Source organism: Eschrichtius robustus, chromosome 15 (assembly GCF_028021215.1).
Source record: "Eschrichtius robustus isolate mEscRob2 chromosome 15, mEscRob2.pri, whole genome shotgun sequence".
Classification (NCBI taxonomy): domain Eukaryota; kingdom Metazoa; phylum Chordata; class Mammalia; order Artiodactyla; family Eschrichtiidae; genus Eschrichtius; species Eschrichtius robustus.
Window position 1 is genome coordinate 11,423,476 of NC_090838.1, and position 21,396 is coordinate 11,444,871.

The 21,396-nt window shown below is 37.8% G+C and overlaps 1 protein-coding gene across 2 annotated transcripts in view; it reads right to left on the minus strand.

The window, feature by feature from the left end:
- Positions 1-21,396, minus strand: part of NBAS (NBAS subunit of NRZ tethering complex) — a 340,101-nt gene that overhangs the window by 271,221 nt on the left and 47,484 nt on the right. Inside the window, exons 10-12 of one of the 2 annotated variants that reach the window (XM_068564081.1) lie at positions 17,682-17,820; positions 11,338-11,406; positions 316-444 (exon numbers count right to left, since the gene is read on the minus strand). In XM_068564081.1, the coding sequence (XP_068420182.1) occupies positions 316-444; positions 11,338-11,406; positions 17,682-17,820 (337 nt within the window). The remainder of the gene's footprint in view (positions 1-315; positions 445-11,337; positions 11,407-17,681; positions 17,821-21,396) is intronic. The other variant, XM_068564082.1, reaches the window with a different exon arrangement.

A 21,396-nucleotide genomic window follows, 5' to 3' on the forward strand; every position in this document is an offset into this window, starting at 1 on the left:
CATCTCCATTCTGTATTTTTGCAGTGAGAAAGGGGGAAATGCAGAGATCAAAGGACAGATGACACTCAGGATACAGAGCGTCCTGCTCTACAAATTCGTATCAGCACAGAGTGCTACTCTGTTCTTCATTTGTCCTACTACACTGATAATAGTATAATTTAAGTAAAGAATAGGACAGCTTTGGAATGATGACAGTAAGTAATAGCTGTGAGCTACATTTTAAAACGTAGAATATCATCAAAATGAAATTAGTATTGTCAGTACTCACCCTTAAGCGAGAATCATTCTAGGAATAATCATAATCAAGAGACACACCTGCTCATTTTGATTCCACTCCCCTTGCTGCTTCAGAGATGGAATGGCCCAGATGCTTAGTTTTCCTGAGAAGTGAATGGCTGCAAGGAGGGTCCCATCCGGAGAAAGGCTCATCTTAAATATCCCATCCTAGACAATAATTATATTACATTAATGTCAGAGCAAGAGACTTGTAGCCAAATAGAAATAACTTTCAGAATTAACACTCTTTAGGGGTGCCGTATCATAAATGATCTCTCATAACTAAGGATTCTGACAGCTTCAGAACACTATAAATGTGCTCCGGAATATAAAAAACAGGACTCTTGCCCTTAAGGAGTTTTTTTAAATCTACTTTATAGTGTTACGATTTACATATAACCGAAAACCCAAATATGTGAGCATTATAAAAATATTCCTTTGTATCACACATAGATTACCATGAGTTCTCAGTATCTTTTATGAGTGGATGTTGACAAAATTAAGAATTTCTTGAATTTTGGGTACACACCTTTACAAGAACCTTTACAAGATTCTATGCGAACACAATGCCTGGAATATTCTATACCATGGACAGGCCACAAATTCATGCTATGAAAAAGAAGGAAACGGAGAGGGAGAAAGAGAGAGATGAAGGAAAAGAGGGTCCAAATGGTCATGGGAATAAAAGACCGACTGGAGGAAAACGCATTCCTTAATTTAAGAAACACATTACATGTGTAAGGTATTCCAGACCTGCTGGCAAATTATTCAACTTAAGGATTCTAAGTGTTGCCACAGAACAGAGACATTCTGTAACACACTGACTTTACACGGCCAACCCCGGGTACACAGAGAAAGACGTGCCTTCCCAGTTCTGCTTCTCCAGATAATCTCTCAGTCCTTCCCCATGAGGATACCAGGTTTGCTCAGTTACCACAAGAGGAACCATCCGAGCAGAGATGTTACCTGCCTCCCAACTACAACAGAACCAGAAGAACTGAAAAAACACTAACTGAAGACCTATTTCCCACTCAAGCATTTACTAAGAACAGGGTCTAAGGTAGTTTCCCCACAAAAAATAAAAGAGACCAGAAAATGGCAGTCCACTACCATATTTCTCCCGAATATTTAGAAAATCTGGCAACACGGGGCCCAAATGGCAATAATCAGATGGGACTAGGTAGTGTATGCCCTCTTGAAAGGGTCATAAGCTTTCCAGTTAGCCAAAACCCCCATCATTCTCTATTATGGCCCCAAGATTAAGGCCAAAAGCTGCAGAACTGAAAACTAAAGATGACTATACTGAAAAACCATAGTTTACAACAGGTTCGATTCACTACATTATCTACCTATTATCTATCTATTATCTATATTATCTATCTATCACTATATTATCTACCTGGCCTCTTGTAGACAGAGTCTAAGTCCTCAGGTCGAAAACGACTAAGGCACATTAGCCATCAAAAACAAAGAGAACGATTTCAGGAAGTGAGGAACATTGCCGCATGAGTGGATAGACAAGAGGATTAGCATCTGCTAATCTCCTCGCTGAGGACTAAAATCACTTCAACGAGATGTAACAGGTCTATCCCACAGTGTCATAATTTAATGGAAGAAAGACTAAAATACAAGTGCCTGGGAAGGAGAAGCAATAAAAGCAAAAGCACTTTAAGCAAAATTTCAAATACCTCAGCTCTTTTCCTCTGTGATGGAGACAGGGGAATGAGTAGAAGATGAAGGGCCTGGCATCTTCCTTTCACAACTCTAAAGTCAGTTAGCTCTATGGTTTTGCACAAGATGGGCCTCCGAAGCACAGATTTGCATTAATTAATGTGCTTCCGAAGCATAGATTTGCATTAATTAAAAGAACTCTCAGGGCTTCCCTGGTGGCACAGTGGTTAAGAATCTGCCTGCCAAGGCAGGGGACACAGGTTTTTGCCCTGGTCCAGGAAGATCCCACATGCTGCGGAGCAACTAAGCCCGGGCGCCACAACTACTGACCCTGCGCTCTAGAGCCTGCGAGCCACAACTACTGAAGCCCATGCGCCTAGAGCCCGTGCTCCGCAACGAAAGAAGCCACTGCAGTGAGAAGCCTGCGCACCGCAACGAAGACTAGCCCCCGCTCGCGGCAACTAGACAAAGCCCACGCACAGTAATGAAGACCCAACACAGCCAAAAATAAAAATAAATAAAATAAATTAATTAAGAAAAAAAAAAACTCTCCACCCATCCTTTACAGTTTCAGATGACGAAACTGAAGATCTGAAGGGTTACAACACTTGCCCAAGATCATCATTCAGTGTAAGTAGCAAAAGCTGAACCAGATGCAGTCTTCCATCCGCCTCCACGTCCCCTGATGGCACCATGATCACTGCCCTCACCTGGGCCAAAGCCTTCCTAGTAGTGACAGGCATGCTCCTCAGTAGAAATTATGACCAAGTATACCTTACTATTTCATCACCTGAACAATTAGTCATGTGTCATCTGTAGGGTAACCTGCAGGTACACCATACGTTCCATTAAACAACCCCACTAAAAGTGCTTTGAAAGCAAGTAGGAGGTTTATCGATCTCTTCAACAAAAAACAAACCAAAAAATGTATACTGAATAATGCGAATAATTTAACAACAGCATTATGACCAGGGAAATAATGAGTGAATATGCTAAATTTCCCTTTGTTTTCATTCCTCCCTCCCTTCCTTCCATCCTTCCTCCATGCTTAAGTAATAAATACATTAACTAAAATGTTAACCATTTGCTTTTTTTTCTTCATCCCCTTAGTTTCATTGGATGCCATGACATTCACACTGCAAACTTACCGTTCCTTTCCATAAGCATTTTGTTGTAGAAATTTGCACTCACACACACAAAAGTAGAAATTGCAGTATAATAAATACCCAGGGGCCCAACAACCACCTTAAACAAACATCAACATTCCAAGCTTGTCTCACATGTCATTCCCCAATCACCACAATGCCCTCAGGGGCCTTTGTGCCCTGGAGGATTTTAAAGCAAATCTCAGACATTACATGCATACACATTAAGTATACATTTCTTTCAAGTCCCAAGTTATCTGTTTAACTTTCATAAATATGCACAGTAAGAAGATATGGTTATTAGCAGCAACTGAATTGTAGCCAGCTGATGACACAGACAAGTCACCTATGTTACTTTAGAAACACAGTGATTTCCTTCTGAAATATAAACTCTGCTTCTTATTTGCAGAAACTTTTCTGAATTATCTATAGCATGCAGGGTATTTCTGGCCCAGGAAGTAATTTATTATCCTGACAGTAACTGTGACACAAGATGTAAAGCCACAGTTAGAAAATCCATGCTAAATTCTGTAAGCAGGGTCTGCAGTATTTGGAAACCTGAATGCCTACTGGTTGGCAAGGAAGAGAATTCAGGAGTGTATGCTTTGGAAATAGGAGGGAATGGCTTTTCAATCAACTGTACATCACAATAAAAGTAAACTTCTAACATTCGAACCATAACCCCTCATATTGTATTAAGATTTCTCAGCTTAAGTGAATAACAATCTTGTTCTCTTCTCCTCCATTTGAATTAAGTAGTTGTAAAGGCAATACAATTTAGATGTAGCTGTAATTTTCACTTGGGTTAAAATGTGTCTGTGAATTTCTTTCACATTTCTCAACTACGAATGCCATTTTCATTTTAATCATCATTTCAACAGTTGGAATGTTGGTCAAGAATACAGAACTTGGCAGGGAAAAGCGGAAAGCTCCAAGATGAGGAACAAGACAAGGATGCCCACTCTTGCCATTTTTATTCAACATGGTACAGAAAGTCTTAGCCAGAGCAATTAGGCAAGAAAAAGAAAAGGCACACAAATTGGAAAGGAAGAAGTAAGATTGGCTCTGTTTGCAGATCACATGATATTATACATAGAAAACCCTAATGACTCCACCAAAAAACTGTTAGAATAAATAAATTTGTAAAATTGCAGGATACAAAATCAACATACAGAATTCAGTTGCTTTTCTATACAATAACAGTGAACTCTAGGAAAGAGAAATTAAGAAAACAATCCCATTTACAATAGCATCAAAAAGAGTAAAATACTTAGGAATAAATTTAACCAAGGAAGTGAGAGAGATATACACTGAAAACTATAAAACATTAATGAAAGAAATAGAAGAAGACACAAATAAATGGAAAGAAATTCCATATTCATGAATTGGAAGAATTGCTATTGCTAAAATATCCATACTACCCAAAGTGATCTACAGATTCAATGCAACCTCTATCAAAATTCCAATGGCATTTTTTACAGAAATAGAAAAAACAATCCTAAAATTTGCATGGTACCACAAAAGACCCAAGTAGTCAAAGCAATCTTGAAAAAGAAGAACAAAGCTAGAGGCATTATACATCCAGGTTTCAAACTATATTACAAAGCTATAATAATCAAAACAGTATGGTCTTGGCATTAAAAACAGATACATAGGTCAATGGAACAGAATAGAGAGGCCAGAAATAAACTCAAGCATATATGGTCCATTAATTTACAACAAAGGAGCCAAGAATACACAACGGGGAAAATAGTCTCTTCAATAAATGATATTGGAAAAACTGGATAACCACATGCAAAAGAATGAAATGGACCCCTAATTTACACCATATACAAAAGTCAACTCTAAATGGATGAAATACTTGAACATAAGACCTGAAATTGTAAAACTTCTGGAGAAAGCATGGAGTTGGGTAAACTTCTTGACATTGGTCTTGGCAATGATTTTCTTGGATTTGCCATGAAGGCAAAGGCAACAAAAGCAAAAACAAGTGGGAATACATCAATCTAAAAAGCTTCTACACAGCAAAGGAAACTATCAGCAAAATGAAAAGGCAACCTATGGAATGGGAGAAAATATCTGCAAACCATATAACCAAGAAGGGGTTAATATCCAAGATATACAAGAAACTCATACAACTCAATAGCAAAAGACAAATAATCCAATTTAACAATGGGCAATGAATCTAAATAGACATTTTTCCAAAGAAGACACACAAATGGCCAACAGGTACATGAAAAGTTGCTCCACATCACTAATCATCAGGGAAATGCAAATCAAAAACAACCATATATCATCTCACAACTGTTAGGATGGCTATTATAAAAGAGACAAGAGATGATAAACACTGGTGAGAACATAGAGAAAAGGGAACCCTTGTACACTGTTGGTAAGAATGTAAACTGGTATAGTCACCACGAGAAACAGAACAGAGTCTCCTCAAGAAATTAAAAATAGAACTACCGCAAGATCCAGCAATCCCACTTCTGGGCATATTTCCAAAGGAAATGAAAACATTATCTCAAAGAGATACCTGCACTCCCAAGTTCACTGCAGCATTACTCACAATAGCCAAGGTATGGAATACACACACACAATGGAATATTACTCAGCCTTTAAAAAGAAGGAAATCCTGTCATTTGCGAAAACATGAATGAAACTGGAGGGCATTTTGATAAGTGAAATAAGCCAGATACGAAAAGACAAATACTACATGATATCACTTATACATAGAATCTTAAAAAAAAAAAAAAGTCAAAATCATAAAAACAGTGAGTAGAACAGTGTTTGCCTACCAGGGGCTGAGGGTTGGAAGAACAGGGAGAGGTTGGTGAAAGGGTACAAACTTTCAGTTATACGATGAATAAAGTCTGAGGATCTAACGTATGACATTGGTAACTACAGGTGATAACACTGTATTGTATAATTGAAATTTGTTAAGAGTAGGATTTAAATGCTCTCACACATATACACAGACACAAAAAGTAAATATGTGAGGCGATGCACGTACGTATTAACTCAATGGGGGAAAATCCTTTCACAGTGTATAGGTACCTATATCAAATCATCAATTTAACTATCTTACAATTTCATTTGTAAATTATATCTCAATAAAGGTGAGGAAAAGAAAAAGAAGACAGTGACTATCACTTACCACCTGCTTCGATTTATGCCATAAGGTTTTAACTTCATTAAAAGGTAGTCTAGCTAAATGATCACTTGGTGAGTTAGCATCCCTGGGTAGACAGCATGGGGCATAGGAAGAGGACTTGACAAAGATCTTTTTGCACAGCAAACTGTCTTCTTACATTAGTCATTCATTTATGGCCCTTTTAATTAACTTCACTATCAATTCTCCTATTTACCTCCTCATCTCAAATCCCTTCCTAAAACTTTACAAAAGATATCTTCCCTTACTTCATTGAGTCTTTTGTGTAGCAATGTAATACTAACAAAATACTACTGAAATTAATAATGTGAACATTATTTTAACTTCTACTTCTCATTTACACGAAAACACTAGCTCAAATGTCCATTTGATCTTGTGTTAATTAAAAACTAATTAAAGCCTTCTACTACCGGAGCAATATTTGGGGTAGGAACTGTGTCTTCTCTCAAACACTGCAATGAAACTTTTCAACTGTCCTTTCTAAAAGAGAGATTTTTTTTAAATGTTAAATATCAGACCTTTGTACTGAGATTAGTTTAAATTGCCTCACTTTCTTCAACTGCCTATCATCTATATAGGACAATTAAAAATGAGTGATTTCCAATTTCATTATACCTTTCAAATGTACAAGCTATAGTAAAATCAAAGTACTGAATTCTAGTGCACACATTCAAAATGTTCTAAATTACTACATACGGTTAAAGGAAAAAAAACCTCAGCTCAATCAAAGGTGAATTTCTAAGTACTGCTCTTCCAACGCTCGACAATTATTTTCTGAATATTACATATTCAATAATACATAGTACATGCCAGGCACTGTTTTATACTCTGGGGAACCTGCAGTGACAAAAACAAACATAAACCCCTGCCCTCAAGGTATTCAGTAGGTGTTCTAACCCACTGAAGTTTAGAAGTCTGACCCCAAAGAATAAACAGAAATCTATTTTCAAATCAAAAGAAAGTCATCCTCAAAAGCCTGGTTAACAACCTGAGGGGGGGGGAAACTGTAAAAGTATGAAGGAAATAAAAAAGCCTTTGGAGAAAAAAAAAAGTTTCCAAGCCAATACCCTTTTCAAAAAAATTATTTTTTAATTATAAAACTTTAGTTTATTAAAACTGTGAGATATTGTCATGAGGATAGACATGTACACCAATGAAACAGAAAAGAGAGCAGAGAAACAGAGCTACAATGTACCCTCTGTAAATGTCTGTCCTGACAGACATTATATAAATTATGGTGGCAGTATATAAATTATGGCATTATATAAATTAGTTGGGAAAGAATACAGCACTGAATTAATGGTACTAGCCACATAGAGCATATTATAAATTAGATTCCTACTATATCCAACAAAAAGAAATTCAAGATGGATTGAAAACTTACAGGTGAAAAGCAAAACCATGAAACTTTTAAAAGAAAACACAGAACATCTTTACAATATCAGCATGTGAAAGAACTTCGTAAGACCTCAAAGCCCAAAGCATAAAGGAAAAGATTTAAATTTAAACTTTCTGGAGGAAGGAAGGATGGGGAGTTCAGGATTAGCAGAAGCAAACTATTACACATAGGATGGATAAACAACAAGGTCCTACTGTATAGCACAGGGAACTATATTCAATATCCTGTGATAAGCCATAATGGAAAAGAATATGAAAAAGAAAATACATATACGTATAACTGAGTCACTTTGCTCTACAGCAGAAATTCACACAAGATTGTAAATCAACTATACCTCAAAAAAATTTTAAAAATACATAAAAAATAAAGTTAAACTTTCTGGTGACAAGAGAAGCTCAAAAGAAAACAAATAATTTTGATTATTCATATACTCTTCAAAAGATAATATATGCCAGACAACCAGCAGTTGATTATTTTGAATCATGTAAATTTGGGGTATACTAAACCACAATTAAAAAGGACCCACAGACTACTAATTATTGGCTCTATGATTATGGATACAAAGAAATTAACAGATCAGAAGAGCAGCCACCACTATCATTTATCATGCGCCTGCAAGGTAGCAATCACCGCCTTAGCTATTTTATATATATTCCCTCTAATACTATCCAATCAGCGTTGCTACTTTATAGTCTGACAAGTGAACAGAACAAAATGAACTAAATATTAACCATGTGGTTACTATATAGGAAAGCAGTTCCTCTTTAAAAATTAGCAGTAGTTGGGCTTCCCTGGTGGCGCAGTGGTTGAGAGTCTGCCTGCCAATGCAGGGGACACACGGGTTCGAGCCCTGGTCTGGGAGGATCCCAGGTGCCGCGGAGCGACTGGGCCCGTGAGCCACAATTGCTGAGCCTGCGCGTCTGGAGCCTGTGCTCCGCAACAAGAGAGGCCGCGATAGTGAGAGGCCCGCGCACCGCGATGAAGAGTGGCCCCCGCTTGCCACAGCTAGAGAAAGCCCTCGCACAGAAATGAAGACCCAACACAGCCATAAATAAATAAATTAATTAACTAAAAAAAAAAAAATTAGCAGTAGTTAAGAGATAACACATTTTAAAAGAGAAATAGAAGTGCTGCCAAACTTGAGTAGTAAAAAAGATCATTCTTTCTGAGATAATAGGTAATTTTTAACTTGGGCTACTTTTAAGTACCACATATCTTGGCTTCTGCTTCTTCAGTTGTCCAACTAAGGGTTTAGACAAAAGCCAACAAGAGGTAGTGAAAAAAAGCACTAGCTCAAGAGCCAACTCAAGACCAAACCCATCTCTGACACTAGGTAGGTGAGTTTGGGAAAACCATTTCTCTTGAGGCTTTAATTTCTTCATCAGTAAAATAGGCATCATAATGCCATTAATGCAAGCTTCCTCCGAGATCATGCGAAAGGACTTATAAGCTAGAAAGTATTCACAATAATAAGGAATTATTAGATAATCTCTATGAGACCTGTCAGGTCTAAAATGATGGTGCTAAAAATCTATACCCCATAATTATTTCTGGGCTAGGAACCACTGAGTACACACAGGATACTCATATAACATTCAGATATTTACTGAAAGGCCCTGATTTTAGAGTACTACTTTCATAAAGTCTTTTTAAAAAGTCCAAACAGTTAAGGATTCCAGTACAAGGTGTCAAAAAGAAAGATCAAAACGTAAGGAAATTAGTTGCTACCTTCTCCCTCCTTCTGTTCAATCACAGAGGATACCGATAAAAAACAAGAAAGAGCTGAGTTCCACACAAAAGAATAACCAATAGCAGGAGGCAAGGTAACATGAATCTGGAGTTCCCAGGAGGTAAGAAAGAGTAAAAAGAAGATGGACATTTTATACTGATTGAAGAGAGTTACATTTGCCTATTAAGATACCAAATCAACTAATAAACAACAGCATTTAATATGTAAAGGATATGGTACAAAGGAAAGTCATGTACCAATATATCAATCCCCAAATAATTCTTGTTCTAAACATAATACAACTATGTTGGTCCCAATAAAATAACTACGGAACACAAACAATAAGAGACCATGGATCCTACCCCACAGCAGAGCGGAGCGTTCTGCAGTGTTCTGCGACACTTCCGGGACTTTGCACATGCTGCTCCCGGGCTGGAAACAACCAGCCTTCCCCTATCCGCCTGAGGAACTCTTACTCACTTCCAAATCAAGTATCACCTCCAGAGTTCAATGGTCCCTCCCTGCACCTCAACGGCGCTTCATATCATATTACAGGACAGGTTATGAAACACGTCATACTGTCCTGTTCTACAGCTGCTTCTACATCTGACTCCCGCACTACACTGAGGGTTCCTTGAGGACGCGCACTGCACTTTATTCATCTATTTATTCTCAGCTCTAACACCACGGCTGGCTCAAAGTGCGTGCTTGCTGACTGACTAAAAGAATAAATAAATGCTGAAACTCCACATAATTACTTATCATCAAAAGAATTAAAAAATGAACCCTTTAAAATTTGTTAAAGATAGAGTTATTGTTTAGATGGAATTAAAGAGAATGGGAAAGGATCCAGGGAGGAAAACAAAGTAAAGCTCTCATGCACTATTATGGTAACAGAAAGAGCAACAGAGGCAACACAGTCAATTAGAAAGAACAAAGTACATGGCAGAGGCCAAGGCATTTAGTCTTGCTTATGGTGCTTCACCTGCAAGATGAAGACAAACTGCTTGAAATGACTAAAGAGAATGCTAACTGGAAAACCGTAAACATACAAGGGATTAAAACTGAAAGTGACTTTCCAGACGTAAAGAGTAGTGTTATTGCTCAATTCTACAGACAGAATGCCAAACCAACCCAGAAGACGTGAATTAGTCGAAGTCAAGGGCACAGAAATAACTAGGACTCAAAATTTTAAACATATTAAATACAAATGCAGCAAGAGAATACGTGTTCTATTTCTTACAATTTCCATATTTCTTACAATTTCCCTTAGTTAAGAAATTGAAGAAACGAAAATTAATTTGTTTGATTCCCCCCAAAACAGGAAGGAGTATGATCTGAAGCCCCATGTATGTCAAGACTCTTGTGAGAGCCATGTAGAGGGAATGACTATAGCCATCTCCCTCAGAGAGAGTGCCAAAGCATATCGGTATATTCAGGATGAAACTGCCAAGCATCTTTGCCATGGATCCATGTTTCTCCTATTGAAGAACAAAACAGTTAAGCCCAGGATCAATGTGGCTCATCCTCTTGAAACATCAATAATCTCAGATTTAGGAAGGAATCTTTTTTTATTTTAAAACCAACAAACATAAGGGATATGTTATGGACAAGGATACAAAAATTCACAAGATAAAATAAGAAACTTCAAAGATATATAATGATTCCAGGAGACTTCTTTGGGCTATATCCCCAGATCCAAGAGGACTAGATTCATTAATTTTTTTTTTTTTTTAATTTTCTTTACTGAGATAAGAATGATATATATAGTAAAATGCACAAATCTTCAGTGAACAGCTCCATGAATTCTTATTAAGGCATACACCCCTGTAATGTATAATTAAGAGCAAATTCCGATGGAAATCTATAATACTCAAGATTCATTCAACTCTGTCCTTAAGGCGACCCTGGCGAAAATGTTTTGTAAGGTTAAGCCCATTTGTATTACCTGTTCTTGCCCCTGGCGACTGTAAAACTTGCCACTTAACATCCTTAATAATCCCAGGGTCTTTGGTACCTACAAAATAGACACACATCACAAAAAAAAAGATCAATGGAAGGCTTCCTCATCGTTTAAAGGCCTTTCATCATGAAATGAAAACTACAGCATATCTAGTATTTTAAGAAATGGTTACGAAAATCATGAATAAGTATCAGAAATCTTGGTGAGATTTTGTTTTTGTTTGGGGAAAAAAATCCAACAAGTGACAAATCTTACAAAATGTACCCATAATCAAATGTATTTTTAAATACATATGTAACAAGTCTAGTACAATCTATGCAAATTAGAATCTAATGAGTGGCTCTTCTCAAATGAGGCTGGCCCAGGTTACCATTTTATCCTAGCATCACTATGGAAAAGGTCAATACTCCCAACAGAAATTTCATTCATGAAGAAACTGATCCCATACTTGAAAAATACCAGAAAAAATATCACTTAGAAACAAGTATTTGAAATAATAAAACAAGACTATTTTTGTCTCTAGATTCAAGAAATATACTTAAAGCAAGAGGGAGAGATGTGTATAATTTTTTAGAAATGGAACATAAGCGTTGTTGAAGTTGTAGAGAATTTGGAACACTGGTACATTGCTGGCAGGAACATAAAATGGTACAGCCACTGTGGAAAACAGGCTGGTGGTTGTTCAAAAGTTAAACGGAATTACCATACGACCCAGAAATTCCATCCTAAGTATATACCCAAAAGAACTGAAAACAGGTGTTCAAACAAATACCTGTACACACAAATGTTCACAGCAACATTATTCATAATAGATAAAAAACAGAAACAACTCAAATGTCCACTAACTAAAGAATGGATAAACAAAAGGCAGTATATCCATACAACGGAATATTATTCAGTCATAAAAAGGAATGAAGTACTGACGCACACTAAAATTTGGATGAACCTCAAAAATATGTTGCTAAATGAGAGAAGCCAGATACAAAAGTCTCATATTGTATGATTCCATTTATATGAAATTTTCAAAACAGGTAAATCCATAGAAACAGAAAGCAGACCAGTGATTGCCAGGAGCTGAGGTGAGGGAACAAAAGGGAGTGACTGTTTAATGGGTTTGGTGTTTCCCTTTGGGGTGATGAAAATGTCTTGGACCTAGATAGTGGTGACAGTTGCACAACACTGTGAATGTACTAAATGCCACTGAACTGTACACTTTAAAATATTTAATGGTCCATTTTATGTTATATGAACTTTACCTTAATTTAAAAGAAAAAGGCAAAGCGGGGGGGGGGGGGGGGGGGTGCGGTATTCTTAAGGTGAGGTTAAAAACGTTCCTACCAGAACTGCTGAGCAGCTGAAGATGTTACTGACGGCCTAGCTCCACATCTCCTCCAAAAACAAGAAAATACAAGAAGAGAAAAATAAATCTGCATGAAAACCGCACCCTCACTTAACTTGAAGATCAAGTTAACCCAAACTTCAAAATCATTGTAAGTAGAAAGAGAAAAACCACCAAACTCCAGTGTGTCATCTCCACTGCTCTTGCCATCCCCACGCTCCCACCCACCCCTACCCAGGCCGACACACGGCTGGTGGTGAGCAAAAGCAGACTGAAAAAACACTGCAGGGTCCAGGAGGACAGATGCGACAAGCTAGCAAAGGGGACTAAGGTCAATCTAAAACCACTGCCAAAAATTATAGTCTAAGAAAACTTTCCAGAAATGAAAAAAGACCTGAATCTATATATTGAAAGAGTGAACAGGTACCTGGGAAAATTAACCCAGAAAAATCAACTGCAAGAAATATTCCAGGAAGGATACTAGATTTCAAAGATAAAGGAAATCCTCAAGGCCTCCAAACAAAATGGCCAAGTGACATACAAAGAGAAGATAATTTGACTTGCATCAACTTTTCAAATTCCACATCCAAAGCAAAGCAACAATAGCGTAGTGTTCTTTTAAAGTTCAGTGAAAGAACAGGTAAACCAAAGATTTTATATCCAGGTAAGTTTTCCTTCAAATGTCCAGGCTATGAAAAACAATTCTGACACACAAGAACTTAAGGAACTCTTCACCTATGAGCCCTTCTCAAAACATCTGTTAGAGGATAATTTCATCCAACCAAGAGGTGACTGGGAAAACTTCAAACAAAGGGACAGTGAACATTTTAAAATACATAAATGAACACCCATGACTAAAGAAACATGAGGATGAGGGTTGAAACCATCGTATAAATATTGTGTGTTTTGACAAAATAGAAATAATGCAACTAGAAAAGGGAGGAAAAAGGAGAAGGAAAGGGGAAAATAAAACCAACCAACTGATTGTTGTATAGGCAGTTAGTAGGAATTAAAGAATACCAATAAACTGATAAACTGGTAAAATACTGGAGGGCACTGATAACATCAGTAAGACAGTTTCAGTGAAATCACGGAGATAAAGCCCCATTCAAGTGAATTCAAGGGAGAAAAGAAAAGTTGGAAATGGATCAAGTATAGATGACTTTTGAACACGCTGAAGGAAAGGGACAAATGGGCTGGTAGCAGGATTTAGTAGGTTCTAAGTCCCCTAAAACTAAAGAGTTTTTACAATGGGAAAAATAAATGCATGTTGTTTGCTGATAAACCTAATGGGCAGCAAGAGTCAAGATGTGGATAAACATCCTTCAGTTAGCACGTGTGAGATCCAGAGGACAAACGGGGGAGCTGGCCTTGGCTGGCGCAAGTGCAGTTCACCTGAAATAACAAGAGGAAAGGTTCGGAAATCAGGCGCATATGTAGGCAGGTGGTAGGATCTTATGAAAATATTCTGATTCCTGCTGTTTTCTCAGGGAAACAGGATTTCAAAAACCCTGTGTTCTTTCCAGAACAACATTCTATACTGAAAAGGAAGCAGCATCGATAACAAAAAATAGTCAGTTTTGTTCATTTTTTATACATTTTTTCCAAAATTTCCACCTTAATAATACAAATAGATAATAATTAACACTGTAGAACATTTTATTGTTTATCAACGGCCTTCACGTATATTACCTCGTTTGATCCTGGCAAGAGCCTTAAGACACCAGTGGTGGGTGCTGAGCTAGAATTCCAATCCCAACCTTCTGACTCCTGAGCCGGGCTCCTTCCTTCCCCCCAGTGACTGAACTCTCCCCTGGTATCTGCTATAGCTTCTTGCCCTCATTTGTGGGCACAGCTGTACCTCCAGTACAGTAAACCCCTTGAGGGTTGCTACCTGTATGTTCTGATACCTGCATCGGTGATTTCATGTTGAACAAATGAATAAATAAAACTCTCTCCTATAGATGACACGGACATTAATTTGGAAACTCTGCTCAAGGTATATATGGAATTTTGCATAGCCTCGTTTACAACCCAGCAGCCTTGTGAGAGATGAGAATATATGTGTCAGCAGCATTTTTCGGTGGATATCCACCCAAAAACAAGAGCAGCCTTAAACAAACAATAAGAGGTTCGATGCAAACAATATCTGCCACCTGACAAGAGGAACTAATCTTATAGTTTCAAATTACTTTGAGGTAGGGGAAGGTTTCACAGAATGATTGTGCGTTTAGCTGCGAGACACATTAAAAAGGCACTAACATAATTAAAGTACACTTGCAGCATTTCAAGAAGTTTATCATACGGCGGAGCACTCAATTTGCAATTCAGTATTTCCCCCCACTTATTTTGTCACTGCACAAGCAATCTTCTTTTAAGAGACTCCAATACTGAAGCTTCAGGCCAGAGAGGGAAGGACCATACATAGCAGAGCAGATTCCAATACTTCAGTAAGGAGCAAAGTGAAAGCACGGAGAATTTAAAGAAGCCACGGTGAAAAAAGGTTTCATAGTACGTGACAGTCCTCCGTGCCTTCCCCTGTCCCAGACTCTGTCACAAATATACTTGGTTACACCATATTGAAATGGCCCTTCACAGTTTGCCTACTTTCTCTCACCTTATATTCTCCATACTTACCAATTCTTTCTTTTTTTTCCCTCAACCTTTAATTTTGACAAATTTCCTAGCTACTGAAAAGTTGAAATGATTACACAATGAAATACCAGTGTACCTTTTACCTGAGTTCACCAATTATTAACATTTAGCCACATTTGCTTTATCTGTATGTGTATGTATACTTTTTAAAAAATATTTTTTGACTGAACCATTTAAAAATAAGCTACAGGGACCTCCCGGGCGGTCCAGTGGTTAGTACTCGGCGCTTTCACTGCTGAGGGCGCGGGTTCAATCACTGGTTGGGGAACTAAGATCCCGCAAGCCACGTGGCGCAGCCAAAAATAAAATTAAAAAATAAAAAAATAAGCTGCAGACATCACACTCAGACAGAGCTAAGCTGTAGACATCACACTCAGACAGAGTCAAGAGATAAAATTGTTCAAACTGTTTTCAGGATCTGCCATGATACATCTCACATATAAAACGACAAGCTGGGTGTGAAATCGGAGAGAGGAACATGACTAAATTATAACAAATATGAAATAACATGTCCAACTGCTAACTCACTCTTTTTTAAAAAATAAATTATGGGATAATCATCACAGCATAAATTTGACAATGCCAATGAGATGTATGTAATTTCACATGGGGAGTGAGGAAAGTGCTAAAGAGGAGCTACAAAATCTGGTTCCACCCCTGTTGCCCTGTTTTTAGTTGTTAAGATCTCCCAGGGCCTTAGGCTCCTCATCTGTGAAATGTGGCTAATAACACTCAAACTGGACTCCTTACTGGATCCTGCAGGGAGAATAAATGGGTGCTAGAGTGAGTAGAGGGACCATGAATGGAGGAAAAAGCACACGACACAGTACTGTATAAACTGATGTATGAATATAAACTGTTTTAAGGTCTGGTGCCATATTGAACCAATTAAGTTGAACTAATTTAAAAAAAAAAAAAACCTACTACTTTGTTGGGTTAAATTCACAATCACATATTTCAGTATATGCTAAAAACTAAAGAAAATAATTAACAGAAGCTTACTATGATTGCTAAAGATTTCTTTTCAAAAGTACTTCTTCACTAGTTCTTCTTCAACATCAAATGTTTAACCATTGTTTTACAGGATTATTTTGAAATCAACATATTTTGAGGCAGAAATAATGGAACAAATACATTCATAGGAATAGCATAGCACATTCACTTACACCATGTTTCACCTTAATTTCTTGGTTTCTTCTCTCATTAGAAAAATATTGTATCTGAGTGCCCACCAAATATCAGGCTAAGCACAGGGTACGTAATTATGATCATACAGTTTATACAAAAAAAACCAAGATATATATTATCACAGAGTGGCCAATATGGTAGAAACAATTAATATTCACTAATATCTAGTTTTTCTTGCCTTTCTGAACACACAGAAAACTACCTCCCAGGCCCCTTGAAGGTAGGAGGGGCCACATGATGAGTTTCAGTGAATGAACCGTGAGCAGAAGCGATGTCAGCTCTGGTGTAAGACAGTTAAAAAGTCCCACCTTGTAGTCCTCTCCTCCCCCTCCTAAGGCCATAAACTGAGACAGTGGGTTCTCAAGAGGTCACCAGCCTCCACATCTCCTTTAGTCATCACTTGGAACAAGTTGTTCAGGGTAGTCATGATATCAACAGCAGGCTTTGCCACAAATAAGGAACACACTGTCATGGGGTAACCCACAGAAATGTCAGGATTGTTCATTTGTTTGTTTATGTGGCTGTTTTTATTATCACAACAGAGCCTAGCCTATACTGACTATTACAGCATAAAGGAGTGACTGACAGAAAACAGAAATTCAATTAAAGAATGAATAAATGAATGGTTGGACGAATAGTACTGATCAATATGGAACAAAATGCAAGTACGAAGGCAGCTAAGAACTTGAACGGGAACTCATGCCAGCGTTTGTACCCTCATTCTGCCACTTGCTAGTGGGGTGACCCAGCTAAATTTCACTTTCCTCATCAACAGACTGGGGCTACTAACAATACCCACCTCAAAGGGTTACTGAGAATTAAATGAGCTACTACACGCAACAGCACTCAGAACAGCTGCCAGCACATCAAGAGGGACTTAATAAATGTTAATGTCTAAATAAGCAAACGCAAGTAACGGGATTACTGTTAGGCTGTTTTTCTGATATCTGCAAATATTTTTACTAAAAATGAGACCCAAGTTAAATAAAACATGCTTTAGATAAATTTGATATTTGAAAGAAGTCCTAAAATTTCATTTGCATTAGGTTACTTTCTTCATCTAAGGCAAATTGTTTCCTTCTCTGTATCTTACGAAGGGCTTATCTAAGACCTATTAGCAAAGTGAAATACCACAACTAAGACTTACTGCAGTGACCCTGTCTCCACCATGAGTGACCGGCTTATAATAAGGTGATCCTGAAAGAACTCTCCAGGCAGAGAGTCCACAGCTAGCAGCTGTTGGTATGCCCACTTCAGCAGTTTCACATCCACCGACCAGTAAAAGTCTAAAAAAGAGAAAGATAAAAAGAATTGATAAATTACAAATAGGAACAAGACAACATCAAAACAAAGAGAGCAGAAACCTTCACAAGGAAAACTGAAATAAAATTAGTATATACTAATCCTAGAAGGTAAATATTTTAGAGCAAACAACCAATAGAAAACCAGATGGGTTTTCAACTAGAATTTCACCTTCATTTACACATTCAAACATCTGAAACTCAGATGAGAACTTAGAAATGAGAAAAAAAATGTTTTCAGGTTGGCCACTGACTATCTAAGGAACTATATCAACACCAATAAACTTTAATAAACAGATACGCCACCTCACATAGACACATATGTACTAGTTACAGCAGTGCATCGGAAGCAATGAGGGCACAATTACAGATGCTAGAAAGAAATGACAGCTGGGATTGCTGTGGATGGGACACTAATAACTATACTGAAATAAGACTGTACATCATGACTGGTGCACTTTTCTGTTTGTTATACTTCATTGCAATTAGAGGCCAGTTACCAACAGCACAAGCAGGCTAACAAGTACTAAAAGTTAAAAGACTGTGTGGCCACTACACAAACTGAGCTGATTAATAATGGAAACCAACAGTCATGATTTTTAAAGTTAAGTCATGTTTAGTAAATCTGGCAGGGAACGTGTAAGACATCATAATCACCTAGAGAAAAAAGAAAAATGTTTGAAAGTAAAACTTCTGATGTATTAAAGGAAAACACTTGTTGTCCCCAATAACAATAAGGCAACGGAGGAAGAGAAGAGAGAAGCCACATCCTTCTTAATGTCTCAATTTTTTTAAAAAGACCCTCCCTACAGGCAGGAAACTCCCTGCTGCTTAAGAAAAAGACCAGGTTTCTCTGCTCATGTCCACACAACGCTCCCCCCTACACAGTCTACCACCATCCCAAATGACAGAAAACAACATCAGGCTCCCTTTACATCAAAACGTACCTGATACCTATCATCACCAGGCCCCCACTGTGTCAAAAAAAAAGGATGCACTTCCTCACACAACAAATTAGTGCTTATCTTTTTCTAGACCATGCTCATAGATAAATCAAAACTTAAAAAATTTTAGTTTCTGCATAGAAATCAAAAGGGGGAAGGAAGTGACACTTCCTAAGACTCCTCAGAGTTGGCATATCAAAAGACTGACTTAGTTTTATGGTTATGTTAACCAATGATAACGCTTAAATTTTCTATAATTCTAAGTACCTCATGAGGTAACACCATGAGTTACTCAATATAGCCCGCTGAGACCATCAGTAGAAGGGTATGATCAAGGGCAGTCAGACAGAGCTCTACATGTTAGTGCAGAAAGCAACACCTGTCCTCTGTTAATTCTGCTTCCCTTGTGGGGCAAGCAGAATAATGGCTCCCAAAGATGCCCATGTCTTAATCTCTAGAACCTGTGAACATGTTGCATCACGTGGATTTAAGGTTGCTAAGCAAATGACCTTAAAACAGGGAGAGTATCCTGGATTTTCCAGGTGGCCCAAATAACCACAAAAGTCCTTAAAAGCAGAAGAGGGAAGCAGGAGAGTCAGTGTCCCAGTGACGTGATGTGAGAAAGAGCTTCGCCCAGTCACTGCTGGTTTTGAGGCTAGAAGGGGCCAAGGAAGCTGTGCTGCTCTAGAAGCTGGCAAAGGTAAGAAGACAGATTGTCCCCCTGAGCCTCCAGCGAGGACACAGCCCTGCTGACACCTTGATCTTAGTGCAGTGAGACCCATTTCGGACTTCTCACCTCCAGAAATGTAACATAAATTTATTTTAAGCCCCTAAATTTGTGGTAATCTGTTAGAGCAACCACAGAAAACTAACACACACCTGCTTTATTTCCCAGCCCTGGAATTCAGACAACCTGTCAGTCTCTAATTCCACCAACTGCCCTCTTCTCAGCTGACCACCTTCCTAACTTTCTCTTTTTCTTCACTCTTAATGACATATAACTGACATACAGCACTGTATAAGCTTAAGGTATACAGCATAATGATCTCTCTTTCTGTCAGTCTGTTTTTGAAGCACAAGTGACCTACAACACCATGTTAGTTCCTATTCTGAACTAAGCTAACAATAAAAAAAAACAACAATAATAATTTTTTAAAATCTCATCTCTACATATACTCTCAGATGTAAAACTTTCAAAACTGCATAAAACCCTTCTAGGTTTAGCCACAGAGCTTAGCCCAACTCAAAGTCTCAAAATTCATAAAGTAATGTAAATGTGCTTTATTCACAAACACAACTTGAGCCTTCACTCAAAGCCTTTTTCCTACTGCTTTTATATATAGTCTAACAAGTTTCCATCACAGCAAATCATAAGCAACAAACTTTGAGAAGATGCTTGAAGCAACCCGCTGGGCTATTTCCACCCTCGGCCAGTCCTCAGTGCCAACACGTAATTAACCCTGTTCACCAGGGCAAAAGAGATTTTGGTCCAAAGTCAAGGTAGGAGTACGAGTATTACTTGCCTATAGCAACCATTCTGCTCAAATGATTTTTACACCAAAACAATTTCAAAAAAAATAAGTAGACCTAATGCAGATAAAATCATATCATTCCTCTGGCTCTAACTACCAATTTGAAAAAAATACAGTTGAAAAAAGAAAAATACTTCAAACAACACTTCAAAGATGCAATCTAAACAATGGCAAATCTAAATGTAAAATAGATAGCTAGTGGGAAGCAGCTGCATAGCACAGGGAGATCAGCTCAGTGCTCTGTGACCACCTAGAGGGGTGGGATAAGGAGGGAGGGTGGGAGGGAGACGCAAGAGGGAGAGGATATGGGGATATACATATGCATATAGCTGATTCACTTTATTATACGGCAGAAACTAACACAACATTGTAAAGCAATTATACTCCAATAAAGATGTTAAAAATAAATAAATAAAAATAAATAAACAATGGGAATCTAAAAAATCTACACAGTAGAAAACTACAGAATAAATGACCTGGCCTCTTCCGAACACACATACACACACACACACACACACACTCTCTCTCTCTCTCTCTCTCTCTCTCTCTCTCTCTCTCTGTAAGAGTGAGAGAGGAGGAGAGAATGGAGAGCAGATCAATGAATTAAAAGAGAACACAGTCTGGATATCTGAAGATATGGACAAATTATTGTTAATTATCTTTGTATATGACAATGGTTTCATGTTTATGTTTTTTTAGAGTCCTTATTTTTTAGAAATACACACTGAAATATTCAGAGGAAATACTAGGCTGTCCAGAATTTACTTCATGATACTCTAGGCACAGGAGGGTGGAGGCTTGGCTGAGGCCACAGATGAGATGAGGCTGGCCACGAGTCGACTGCTAAACTGAATGGCAGGCACAAGGGAGTCAGTATATTCTGTGAACATGCTGCAAATTTTCCATAAGGAACTTTTTTTTCAAAAGTCAGTTTGTTAGGAAAAACTCCTCTCAATAAATAGAAACAAAACAGGTAATTTTGAGTGTCTACATTTCTGAATATAGTCACAGTACTTTTTCAAACGGAAAACATGTGATTCTCATAAAACATATCTTTAAAAAGCAGTAGCCTATTGTTATAATAA